Source organism: Mobula birostris, chromosome 1 (assembly GCF_030028105.1).
Source record: "Mobula birostris isolate sMobBir1 chromosome 1, sMobBir1.hap1, whole genome shotgun sequence".
NCBI lineage: Eukaryota > Metazoa > Chordata > Chondrichthyes > Myliobatiformes > Myliobatidae > Mobula > Mobula birostris.
In genome coordinates this window covers 85,995,878-86,009,792 of record NC_092370.1, presented here as the reverse complement: position 1 = coordinate 86,009,792, position 13,915 = coordinate 85,995,878, and the positions used below count along the sequence as shown (strand labels likewise).

Sequence of the window (13,915 nt, the reverse complement as noted above, 5' to 3'; positions counted from 1 at the left end):
TGTCCTTTATTTCATCAACACCCAAGGTTTTTCTGTATTTAATAGCTATCTATAGTATATAAACTAGATAGCAGGGTGACCCATTGGGGCACCCTTTAAGAGAAGGGTAGTGCAGCCTGATATGACCAGAATGAACATTAAATTTTCCTGAATGCTATTGGTATCGCTTTGCTTTGGAAACTGAAGTAGAAAACCTCAGTTTATTAAAGAAGAACGACGCATAGCAAAGCAAATATAGCTCCTCCTCATTTAACGAAGGTCACTTTTGATGGCATCATTTCTGGTTGATCTGCCACCCTTGTGCCTCTCGTTGTCATTCTGGAGACGTGCAGCCCTTTCATCCTCGGTCTCTTCATCTCTTCGGTTTGTTCTTTGTCTCTGATCCTGGAAATGTGCATTTCTCAGCCTTTTTGTCTCTTCCTCTCTCCTCTTTCTGTGCCTGCTTTTGTCATTCTGGAGACGTGCAGCCCTTTCATCCCCCATCTCTTCATCTCTTCTGCTGTTTGTTTTTTGTCTCTGCTCCTGGAGACCTGCATGCCTCTCCTCCTCAATCTCTTCTGCTCTCATCTTTTTTTGCCCTGACTCTTTGATCCTGGAGTCGTGTGGCCCTGGCCTCATCCGATTCTTGTTCTCTCCCTCTCCTTGCCGCTTCCCGACAACGTTTGGCGTCATCTCTTGACTACGGCCCCCTTCCCTTTCCTCACGACATAATTAGGCTGACCAATTTTTTTTTTTTTACCCTAATGCTGGATAGAAGATACGAAGCAGTAACACCAAAGGATGCTGATTATTCTTGATGATGTGGTTGGTGCTCTCCTAAACGGACGTAATATAGTCACCGCTGTCCTTTGACTGCAGCAAAGGGTTTTATGGCTGTCTCGAAGTACGTCATTACAATAAGATCTCTTATTGATGGGTGGCAGTTAAATCTGTCCCAATCCAGCACATGCTGATGGTGATTAGCAGAATGTGACCCCTCGAAATAGAGCTGCCCTGCCCTTTTGCTCCAGTAGGTGTCGCTGCTGAGGCTGGCCACGCACATGCGTCGGGCTGTCGCGTCCCGATTTCTATGATGGCGGATTGGCTCTTGGGTTAAAAGGGAGCCTGTTGATTTTGGCAAATGAGTCATTTTATACGAATATATAACCCTGAACTTTGCCTGCATTCTGTAAGTGCCGCTGTAATGCACCGTTTGCGCTAACTGGAGGTCACAAACTGACAGACAGAGCATGAGAGTTTTAGTAGTATATAGATATCGAGTTGTACTGTACATTCATACTTTGACAATGAAGTGAACCTTTACTGACAAAATTACCCAAGCCTGACTGGATTGTTATGCTACTAAATATGATTGTTTTGTTGGACAAGAGCTTGAAGAAGTTTCAATAGCCAAATGTGAGTAATTAATGACAAGTTATACTAAATCGTTATTTAGGAGGCAAAACAAAGGGGCAACAACTGAATAAGATTCCACCTTCAAATGAAAGAAGCAGAGTCATACTGCTCAACTATGTAGCCAATGTGAAGCCCAAGTAATTCAGAATCCGCCTGTAATTTTGTGCATGATTCAGGGTTATGAGGAGCATTCAATTCATAAAATGAACCAAAGACTTTTGTTCTTAACTATAGTTCTTTGTAAATCATTCAGAGAAAGACTACATGAACCACAAACAAGAGAAAAATCTGCAGACGCTGGAAGTCCAAAGCAATACACACAAAATGCCAGAGAAACTCAGGCCAGGCAGCATCTGTGGAAAAGAGTAAACAGTCGATGTTTCAAGCCAAGACCCTTCATTAAGGCCGAGTCCTGATGAAAGACTGTTTGAATATTATTGCACAGCAGCCTTTTTCAATCCATGAACTGATTTATGAAGTATCAAGTTATTGAAATCTAACCACCTGGATGAAATTAAAATATACTTAACGTTTATTTCAGACATTAAGCTACAGTACAACATTTCTTCTTGGTACAATTGCCATCTGAAGATTAAAAAGGGTCCCATGGTAATTCCTTAAATGGCTTCAACTACACAATGACTAGGAATCTCATTACTAGATTGCTGCCCCAGCATTCTGCTACCATTTCAACATAAAAATTGACATAGCCAACAACTGACTTCAACTGCTGTTCACAGGCATTTTGTTAAACAAATATTTTCTAATATACTATTCAATAGAATTGCATATAAGAAATGGGAAAATGAATGAAATATTTATTTGATAGGAAAGTATATTTCTAAAATAAAAAATATAGAACAAAAGGATTTCTTTACCTGGTAGCAGTTGGTAGCTCTGTGACTTTGGTTGGTGAAGAATGAATCAATGGAGAAGTTGATGGCCTCAAACTTAGCTGATTTGTAACAGGTACATGCTCTATATTGAAAGATATATGTGCTGAAAATTATGCATATTAATGTTTCAGGTACAGCACTAAGCAACATTGTTAAGTGTAATATGACACCAAAAGTGTCACGATCTTTTACATAGCTTTTTAAAGTTTTTTTCCCCCTGATCATTAATTACACCAGAATTAAAACAAATTTTATTCAGCCAACTTCTGTCATAAAAAAGTCTTGAAAGTAAATTGGAAAATAATAACTAACTATAAGAGCTTCTACAAGTACAGTGCCTATAAAAAGTATACACCCCCCCGCCAAACTAATCGACTGCATAAGTATTCACTCCATTTAATATGACACGCCAAATCATCACTGGTGCAGCCAACTGGTTTTAGAGATCATATAATTAGTTAAATGGCCATCACCTGTGTGCAGTCAAGGTATTTTAATTGATTGTAGTAAAAATACACCTGCGTCTGGCAGGTCTAACTGCTGGTGAATCAACATCCTGGCAAAAACTACACCATGAAGACAAAAGAGCACTTCAGCAACTCAACAAAAAGGTCATTGAAAAGCACAAGTCAGGAGATGGATATGAGAAAATTTCCAAGTCCCTGAATATCCCTTGGAGTACTGTTAAGTCAATCATCAAGAAATGGAATGAATATAACAGCTGTAAATCTGCCTAGAGCTGGCCGTTCTCAAAAGCTGAGTGACCATGGAAGAAGGGGACTACTAAGGGAAGCTACCAAGAGACCTATGACAACTCTGGAGGAGTTACAAGCTTCAGTGGCTGAGATGGGAGAGACTGTGCAAACAACAACGGCTGCCCAGGTGCTTCACCAGTTGCAGAGTGGCAAAGAAAAAACCAACTGATTTAAAAAAACATGAAATCTCAGCTAGTTTGCCAGAAGGCATGTAGGAAACTCTGGATCAGCTGGAAGAAGATTCTATGACTTGAAGAAACCAAAATTGAGCTTTTTGGCCATCAGACTAAACACTATGTTTGGCGTAAGCCAAACACCACATGTCATCAGAAACACATCATTCCTACTGTGAAGCACGGTGGTGCTGCATCATGCTGCGGGATGCTTCACTGCAGTAGGCCCCGGAAGGCTTGTGAAGGTAGAGGGTAAAATAAATGCAGCAAAATACAGAGAAATCTTGGAGGAAAATCTGATGCAGTCTGCAGGAGAACTGCGACTTGCGAGATTTGTTTTCCAGCAATGACTCCAAACATAAAGCTGAAGGCTTAGGAATGGCTTAGAAAACAACAAAGTTAATGTCCTGGAGTGTCCAAATTGGAGTCCAGACCTCAATCTAATTAAGAATTTGTGGCTGGACTTGTTCACTCATGATCCCCATGCAATCTGACTGAGCTTGAGCAGTTTTGGAAAGAAGAATGGGGGAAAATTGCAGTGTCCAGATCTGCTAAGCTGATAGAAGCCTATCCACACAGACACATTTGCTGCCAAAGGTGCATCCACTGAATACTGACTTAAAGGGGGTAAATAATTATGCAATTAATTATAGTGATTTAATAATTCTAATAAATTTAGACCAACTTGTAGGAATTTGTTTTTACTTTGACATGGAAGTATTTTTTCTGTTGAACAGTACTAATAAAGCCAAATTAAATCCACTGTGATTCAATGTTGTAAAACAAAGCATGAAAACGTTCAAGGAGTGTGAAATCTTTTTATAGGCAGTGTATATTAAAAGAGAAGAACTAAAGTAAACATTGATATATTTAAGTAATAATGGAAAATGGAGAAATGGCAGATACATTTTGGATCAGTCTTCATAGTGAAAATCACTTAAAAGCATACTGTTATTTTAGTAACACAAACATGTGAAAATCTGCAGATGCTGTAAATCCAAAGGTAACAAAAAATACTGGAGGAACTTGACATCTCTGGAAAAGAGCAAACAGTTGACTTTTTGGGCCAAGGCTCTTCATCAGGATCAAGACATCAACCAATTGCTCTTTTCCACAGATGCTGAAAACAAAATACTGGACTTGAAAACTAAGAAGTCCCTGAGACTTGATGACCAACATCCTTAGTCTTGATGGAAGTAGTTACAGAGAAAATGTGCGAATTAGTTGTAAATCTATCAAAATTTCCAGGGATTTGGCAAACTACAAATATATCAACACTATCCAAGGAAGGAGATAGAAAATATAGACCAGTTAGCTTAAGATTGGGAAAATGCTGCAATCCTTTAATTGAAATAGCAGGACATTTAAAATCATGTCAAACAAACAGAGTTGACAGTTTTATGGATGGGTTAATATGCTTGACAAATTTGCTAGAGTTCATTTATGATCCAAGAAATGTTGAACAAGGGTAACAAGATGATATAGTGTATTTGTATTTTCAGAATGTATGACCTCCAGTAAGACAGTACTGTTAAGTGGTGACTCTGCTGGCAGCTCCAATGGGAATCATCGAATACCATGGCTATGACTACCACCGCTGAAATCAAGTCGTAGCCATGGAAAGCAGCACTGTTTTAAGATCGCAAACACGAGGAAATCTACAGATGCTGGAAATTCAAGCAACACACACAAAATGCTGATGGAACGCAGCAGACCAGACAGCATCCATAGGAAGAAGCATCCCTGGCCTGACGAAGGGTTTCGGCTCGAAACGTCGACTGTGATGCTGTCTGGCCTGCTACGTTCCACCAGCATTTCGTGTGTGTCGCACTGTTTTAAGATGTTTTTATTTTTAAATCTATTGATGCTCAACATCAACAAAACCCAGATGACAGACTTGGGTTGCAAGTGCTTTTCCCCTTTAAGAAAAAGGAAGTGGAGATACTGTGCCAGTCTACAGGTACGACTGAAACACAAGAGTCCTGTGACTTCTACTCCTGACAATCCTGATGGTGAACGTACAGTCCTTGGAAAATAAAACTGAAGACCTCAGAGCAAGACTGCATTACCAGAGGACATCAGGGACTGCTGTCTACTCTGCTTCAGAGAAACATGTTTGACGGCTTGTGGAACCAGAGGAGTGAACACACTTGACAACTGTTATACCACCATCAAGAACACTTATTGTGCCATTCCACACCTACACCTTGTAAAGTCCAATCACCTGGCTGTACTTCCACTCACAGTGCATAGAAAGGGACTAAAGACCGCAGCACCAATGGTAAGGTAGGTGGAACAGCACTTACAGGACAGTTTAGACTCAGTGGACTAGACAATATTCAAGGATTCATTTTCAAGTCAGAATGAATACACCAGTTGTCACTGATTTCATCAAGACCAGTGTGGGTGAGTATGTGCTTTTGAGAAATACCGATCATACCCAAACCAATAGCCATGGATGAAACAGGTGATTTGCAGTCTGCCAAGGGCTAGACCCAGAACATTCAAGACTGGTGATCCAGAACTATACAAAGGTGCCCAGGTACAACCTTCATAAGGCTACTTTAAGGGCGAGAAAACAATTTTGATTGAGGTTAGAGACTGAATCAGATGCACATCATCTCTGGCAGGGTTTGCAGGCCATTTCTTCCTACAATGTGAAACCTAACATGAAGAATAGCTGTGATGCTTCACTTGCAGAAGAGCTCAACCTGATCAGCCTTTAATACACACTTTGAAAGAATAAAACTGCACCTGTGTGAATCCCTTCAGCATCTGGTGACCCGATGATCGGTGTCTCGGAGCAAACATTAGAACATCTTTCAAAAGCGTGAACCCTCGCAAAGCATTAGGCTTTAATGGTGTGTCTGGGAGGCCTCTGAAAACCTGTGCCAAACTACTGGTGTGAGTGTTCAAGGACATCTTCAATCCATCACTGCTGCAGTTGGAGGTTTCAACGGACTTCAAAAGGGTGACAATCATATCAGTGCCCAAGAAAAACGGTGAGCTGCCTCACCAACTATCACCCAGTGACAATTACATCTACTGTGATTGAAGTGCTTTAAGTAGTTGGTTGTGGCTAGATGGTCAGAACACCACCATTAGATTTCTGAATTGACAATCAATTCATAAACACTACCTATTTTTTTCCTCTCCTTGCACTACTTAGTTAATATATTATATACTTCTCATTATAATTTATTGTTTTTACTATGTATTACACTGCACTGCTACCGCAAAACTGCAAATTTCACGACATACGCTAGTGATGTTAAACCTGATTTTGAAAGGGCATTTGATTAGGTGCCACTTGGAAGGTAATTGCACAAGATCTGATCACACAGAGGCTTGGATATTATATTGCCATAGTTAAGAGACTAGCTGACTTACATCAATGTTGGGGTATCCTTGGATTGGCAAACAGTAATTAGTGCATTACTACGAGCATCAGTGATGGGGTCCAAAGTATTGGTTGTGTTCCAGTTGGCTCTATATTTCATTTAAATACATAATTTGTTACTCAGTTTGTCTTTTTTATACCTAAAACTGGCAGTGATGTGTCCTGATTAACTGGAATCCACTGTATTCAAGGCAGAGATGGAAACTAGAGAGGAGTCAAGGTATTAGATACAGAAAATACTGGAAAATCTCTGTAGATCTGGCAGCATATTTGGGCAAGAGGGGGCAGATGAGAGAAAACAAATTGAGTTTAAGTTTCAGAAGGTCAGGGAGACAGCAAAGGAATACCTCTGATCGGGCAAGGCATGGTTGCTGTGAGGTTAATTTGAGGAGGTCATCAAATTCTCTCCAGTTAAGAGAGAATACTGAGAAAGAAACATGACAAATCTGAACTGCAGGACTGTACAACATGCCTTACTGGTCAGGCTGTACCGATAGAGAAAGAAAAGTTGAACCAATATAACTTTAAGGAGAAGTGGCCAATGAAACACAGTCCGAAGTTACAGAATATGATATGGGGTCCAGGTGATTCCAGTTACTCTGATGGATGATGAGGTTCTGTGCCTCAAGTTTACATTAGTTAGAGTTACAAACAGATAGATCAAAATGGGAGTGAATGGAGAGCTAAAATGGCAGGGCACGGGAAGCTAAAGGAAGCTGTGAAGACTGAATGTAATTGAGTCAACAAAGCAGTCAAACAATCTTTGTTTGATTTCTCCAACATACAGGGGGTCATGTTGTGAACACAAATGGAAAACACAAGATTGGAAATTATGCACATGATTCACTGCATCACAGGAAGAATGAATTGGCCACCTGGATGGTGGGAAGGGAAGAGGTAAAAGGACAGATGTGGCACAGGCTACAATTGCAAGGGAAGTGCCTTAAGGGAAGCTGGTGGCAGCAAAACAAAAACAGAAGGGAGCGATTCCTTTGAAATGCGGAAAAGGGGTGATGTATTTGGTTGTGAGATTTTGTTGATATTGGCATAAATTGAAAAGGATAATACACTGATCTGTCTTCTTACAGGGATGCAATCCTGTCTGCTCAGTGCTTCCAGCATTTTCTGCTTTGATTACAGATTTATCGCATCTGCAGTTTTTCTTTGATTTTTCAAGGAAAATACAGGAATGGAAAATTGAGAGTGAAAACAGGAAATCAGGATAGAGGCCAAATCTGGATCAACCATAATAATATTAAACATTGGTGCAGGTTTGAAAAACCATTGCCTAATCCACCATCCGTTTCTAATGCAAAAGTTGTCCCTCTAATAAAAATCATGCATTCTGATTGCACACACTCCACTTATGAGAAGTTATTGCAGTTCCTAAATAATCACGACTTCACAACAGGTTCCCTTCGACATGGTTTCCAAATACATTGGTCATAATGGTCAATATCAGAAATGAAGTTTAATGCACAACATATTAAAAGCTCACCAGATTTACAGATTTTTGGTGCAGCTGGAGTGCAGTTGGATTGCTCAGGGCTGATGCTCTTTTGTTGGTCGCCAAGATCTGGAATTTCTTGCACATTTCTTTCCAAGTGTGGCTTAAAAGTTTTAAGTATTGCTGTATTGTCTTTATATATTGTCTCACTTGTTGATTCCGCAAATCTTTGCTCCACAGATTCACTTGGACAATGCTTGGAACTACTTGTTGTTACACCTTGAACAGCAGAGGGTTGAGAAGTAATAATCCCTTCAGTTACATTTTGTAATGTTCTGGACACACTCCCAGATATCCTTCCTGAGGTCTGCTCTTCAATGACTTGCTTCATTTGTTCTCCATTTTCAGGTTTTGTTCTATGTGCAGTTTTATCCAAACTTGATTCATTTCCCCTTAAACAAATATTATTCTTTTTGACTTGTTTCACTGCATTTATGGCTGTGTCATTCATGGATGGTATTTCATGGGCTTCATCGAAACTTGAAAAAAGCGTACTATCACATGAACTTCCACTTACCACTGAATTGCCAATCAACTTACTATTATGTATGGGCCCAGATGGTTTTTCAGTCTTAAGTACACAGGCTTCATTTTTGTGCTCATTCTGACCACAAAACCCAATTTCATCTTCAACTGATCTCTGTGAATTACCTATTTCAACAACGTTTAGTTTCTGCATCTTCTCTTTTGAGTGTACTGTTTTCCTCTTTTCCTGCTTTTTGGTGCTATTTTTGATGAATTCCACTGAAAATGAATTTGACATACTTTGAGGATTCCTCAAACTTTCAGATAAATCAGTGGAACTTAAGTTATAAACAGATTCAGACAAAGGCTTGAATTCAGATTTGAGAATCTCACTCGTACTGCCCTCTGAGTTTTCAGGCTTTTTCTCCACATCAATAACATTGCTTTTCTGGCTCTTCACTTGTGCACTGAATTCTTTACCAGTTGCCGCAGGCATATTTTTCTTCCTGTTTTTATTAGAAAGCTCCAAAATCATAGATGCCAACTGAGCAGGATCTGCACTTACAGAAGCATCAGCTATAGCAGAAGCAATTGTACTTATGCTCAAGACTGAATCTGTGGTGTTCAGTTTAGTTCCTTCAACCTTCGGATTCAAACTCAATCGTGTATTCTAAAGAAAGAAAGTAAACAGTTCTCAGATATATTTCCAATGCAATTTGAACTAAATAATATTCTCTGAAAGCTATAACACTACACAATCTATCCACACTCTGCATCAAACACATCATAGCACACCTGTGACAGAACCTGCAAGTTTTAGATTGGCCTCTGCACACCCCTTGGAACCCACAGACCAAAACATCAACAATTCCTTTCCCCCCACACCTCCCTATAGATGCTGCTTGACCTGCTGAGTTCATCTAGCAGATTATTTGTGAACTGGTGGAACCAACTCATCCACAATCCCATACAGATTAAAGTTTTCACTGGAGGTCGTTACACCGAGGATACCAGAAGACAGAGGGGGGGGGGGGGGGCGACGATGAGCAAGAAAAGGATGCTTTAAGTACAGGAGACCCCGGGGGATGTGCCTCTCGTAAAAAGGTTCACCCTCTTGGAAGCTGTCGGGACAGAAGATGATGCCAGCCTGAGAGGCGGTCAGGTCTGCGAGTCAACAATTGGCGCTGAAGCAAAGCCGAGGAGACAGACATCAGGCAGAGCCTTGGTAATAGGGGACTCCACAGTGAGAGGTACAGAAAGGGGTTTCTGTGGCAACAGGCGAAATTTAAGGATGGTGTGTTGCCTCCCTGGTGCCGGGATCCAAGATGTCACGGACCCATTGCAGGGAATCCTCAAGAGTGAAGGTGAACATTCGGAAGTGGTGATGCATGTCAGCACAAATAACGTGGGGAAGAAGTGGAAAGACATTCTACAGCGTGACTTCAGAGAACTCAGAAGAAGGCTGAAAAGCAGGACTTCCAGGGTGGTTATCTCCGGTTTGCTTCCAGTTCCTCGTGCTAGAGTGGGCAAGAACAGAGAGATAATGGATCTGAATGTGTGGCTGAGGAACTGGTGCAGGAAGCAAGAATTTACATTCTTGGACCATTGGGGTATGTTTCAGGGTAAGGATGAATTGTACAAAAGAGACGGGTTGCACCTTATTAAGCAGGGCACTAGCATTCTGGCAGGCAGGTTTGCCTCTGCAACACGGGTGTGTTTAAACTAAGTAGTGGGGGGGAGGGGACAAACTGGAAATATAAGGATGGAGATAAAGGGAAAGTGGGAATAAGTTAAGAAAGACAGCAGAATCAACAGAGCAGAAAGCTCAAGAAGGGATCACACAGTATTGCCAAGTGAAATAGGAATTGATATGGGAGGTGAGGGGAGTAATGAATTAAAAGTATTGTATATGAATGCATGGAGTATAAGAAATAAAGTGGATGAGCTTGAGGCACAGTTGGAAATTGGTAAGTATGATGTTGTGGGAATAACAGAGACATGGCTTCAAGTGGACAGGGCCCGGGAAATGAATATTCAAGGGTATACGTCCTATCGAAAGGACAGACTGATGGGCAGAGGGGGTGGGGTGGGTCCGTTGGTGAGGAATGATATTCAGTCCCTTGCGAGGGGGGACATAGAATCAAGAGACGTAGAGTCAGTATGGATAGAACTGAGAAATTCTAAGGGTAGAAAGACCCTAATGGGAGTTATCTACAGACCCCCAAACAGTAGTCTGGATGTAGGGTGTAAGTTGAATCTAGAGTTAAAATTGGCATGTTTCAAAGGTAATGCTACAGTTGTTATGGGGGATTTCAACATGCAGGAAGACTGGAGGAATCAGGTTGGTACTGGACCCAAGAAAGGGAGTTTGTGGAGTCCCTCCGAGATGGATTCTTAGAACAGCTTGTACTGGAGCCTACCAGAGAGAACGCAATTCTAGATTTAGTGTTGTGCAGTGAACCAGATTTGATCAGGGACCTCGAGGTAAAGGAGCCATTAGGAGGTAGTGACCATAATATGATAAGTTTTAATCTACAATTTGAGAGGGAGAAGGGAAACTCGGAAGTGTCAGTATTACAGTTGAACAAAGGGAACTATGGTGCTATGAGGGAGGAGCTGGCCAAGGTTCAACGGAACAATACCCTAGCAGGGTTGACAGTGGAACAGCAATGGCAAGTGTTTCTGGGAATAATGCGGAAGGTGCAGGATCAGTTCATTCCAAAGAGGAAGAAAGATGCTAAGGGGAGTAAGGGGAGGCCGTGGCTGACAAGGGAAGTAATGGAAGAAGTGTAACATAGCAAAGACGAGTGGGAAGCCGGAGCATTGGGAAACTTTTAAAGAGCAACAGAAGGTAACTAAAAAGGCAATACGCGGAGGAAAAATGACGAAGGTAAGTTAGCCAAGAATATAAAGGAGGATAGTAAAAGCTTCTTTAGGTATGTGAAAAGGAAAAAAATATTTAAGACCAAAATTGGGCCCTTGAAGACAGAAACTGGTGAATTTATTATGGGAAACAAGGAAATGGCAGACCAGTTGAACAGGTATTTTGGATCTGTCTTCACGAGGGAAGACACAAACAATCTACCAGATATAATAGTGGCCAAAGGACCTAGGGTAATGGATGAACTGGAGGAAATTTATATTAGGTAGGAAATGGTGTTGGATAGACTGTTGGGTCTGAAGGCTGATAAGTACCTGGGACCTGATGGCCTGCATCCCAGGGTACTTAAGGAGGTGGCTTTAGAAATCGTGGACGCATTGGTAATCATTTTCCAATGTTCTATAGATTCAGGATCAGTTCCTGTGGATTGGAGGGTGGCTAATGTTGTCCCTCTCTTCAAGAGGGGAGGGAGAGAGAAAACAGGGAATTATAGACCGGTTAGCTTGACGTCGGTGGTGGGAAAGATGCTGGAGTCAATTATAAAAGATGAAATTACGACACATCTGGATAGCAGTAACAGGATCGGTCCAAGTCAGCATGGATTTATGAAAGGGAAATCGTGCTTGACTAATCTTCTGGAATCTTTTGAGGATGTAACTATGAAACTGGACAAGGGAGAGCCAGTGGATGTAGTGGGCAAAATTAGGGCACATGGTATTGGGGGCAGAGTACTGACATGGATTGAAAATTGGCTGGCTGACAGAGTTACAAAATACACGTGGACTAAGATGTTAACTGTCCTGTGCTATCACCAGTGGGATCATCAGTTGATCTGCCACCTGTCTTCAGGGGTTTCGGCCCGCTTATGATCAAGACTCCCTCGAGGTGGTGGGCCAGCAGTGCTAAAGAACCACCTCCCACTGGTGAGCTTAAAAACTTGGTATCTGCCTCTATCAGAGTTGTTGGTCACTTCCATCCAACAGATAGTCTACTCTTCAGGTGTCTATGCAACTACTGAAGGGTTTGCAAGATATGTATACACTGTCTGACTATCTGCCCCTCTGGACATACTTGGTCCACACCCATGCTGATCCTTTCTATGCTGCCTCAGCTACAGCCCTGCTGGTTGACTTGATCTCTCTTCTAGTGAAGCCAAGGTCACGCAGCCACTTCTGGAGAGCGACAGAAAACAAAGAGTAGCGATTAATGGGTCCCTTTAGGAATGGCCGGCGGTGACCAGGGGGTACTGCAGGGTTCAGTGCTGGGACTGCAGCTGTTTACAATATATATTAATGATTTAGATGAGGGAATTAAAAGTAACATTAGCAAATTTGCTGAATGCAAAAAGCTGGGTTGCAGTGTGAAATGTGAGGAGGATGTTATGAGAATGCAGGGTGACTTGGACAGGCTGGGTGAGTGGGCAGATGCATGGCAGATGCAGTTTACTGTGGATAAATGTGAGGTTATCCACTTTGGTGGTAAGAACAGGAAGGCAGATTATTATCTAAATGGAGTCAAGTTCGGAAAAGGGGAAGTACAACGAGATCTAGGTGTTCTTGTATATCAGACACTGAAAGCAAGCATGCAAGTACAGCAGGCCGTGAAGAAAGCTAATGGCATGCTGGCCTTCATAACAAGGGGAATTGAGTATAAGAGCAAAGAGGTCCTTCTGCAGCTATACAGGGCCCTGGTGAGACCACACCTGGAGTACTGTGTGCAGTTTTGGTCTCCAAACTTGAGGAAGGACATTCTTGCTATTGAGGGAGTGCAACGTAGGTTCACAAGGTTAATTCCCGGGATGGTGGGACTGTCATAACTCGAAAGATTGGAGCGACTGGGCTTGTGTACTCTGGAATTTAGATGGCTGAGAGGGGATCTTATTGAAACATATAAGATTATTAAGGGATTGGACACGCTAGAGGCAGGAAGCATGTTCCCGCTGATGGGTGAGTCCAGAACCAGAAGCCACAGTTTAAGAATAAGGGGTAAGCCATTTAGAATGGAGTTGAGGAAAAACTTCTTCACCCAGAGAGTGGTGGATATATGGAATGCTTTGCCCCAGAAGGCTGTGGAGGCCAAGTCTCTGGATGCTTTCGAGAAAGAGATGGATAGAGCTCTTAAAGATAGCGGAATCAAAGGTTATGGGGATAAGGCAGGAACTGGATACTGATTGTGGATGATCAGCCATGATCACAGTGAATGGCGGTGCTGGCTCCGAAGGGCCAAATGGCCTACTCCTGCACCTATTGTCTATCGGATTTAAACCGAAGTTAATTATTCAAGACTCAAAAGCAAACGTCACTGACCATACTTTCAGTCTGTTGCATATTTAAACTTAGTCCTTTGTTCAAGCTGTGATTTTCTGTTTGCTTATCAACCAGAAATGTAGTTGAATTCTCTGTTGGAGTTCCATGGAGCGTTTGATCCAGATTTTCTGCATGAA

The 13,915-nt window shown here is 41.7% G+C and overlaps 1 protein-coding gene across 11 annotated transcripts in view; it reads right to left on the bottom strand.

The window, feature by feature from the left end:
- cep192 (centrosomal protein 192) overlaps positions 1–13,915 on the bottom strand; it is a 228,056-nt gene that overhangs the window by 122,856 nt on the left and 91,285 nt on the right. For all 11 annotated transcript variants that reach the window (XM_072258457.1, XM_072258408.1, XM_072258373.1 and 8 more), the window contains 3 exons: positions 13,779–13,906; positions 8,118–9,261; positions 2,274–2,373 (listed from right to left, as the gene is read on the bottom strand). In XM_072258457.1, the coding sequence (XP_072114558.1) occupies positions 2,274–2,373; positions 8,118–9,261; positions 13,779–13,906 (1,372 nt within the window). The remainder of the gene's footprint in view (positions 1–2,273; positions 2,374–8,117; positions 9,262–13,778; positions 13,907–13,915) is intronic.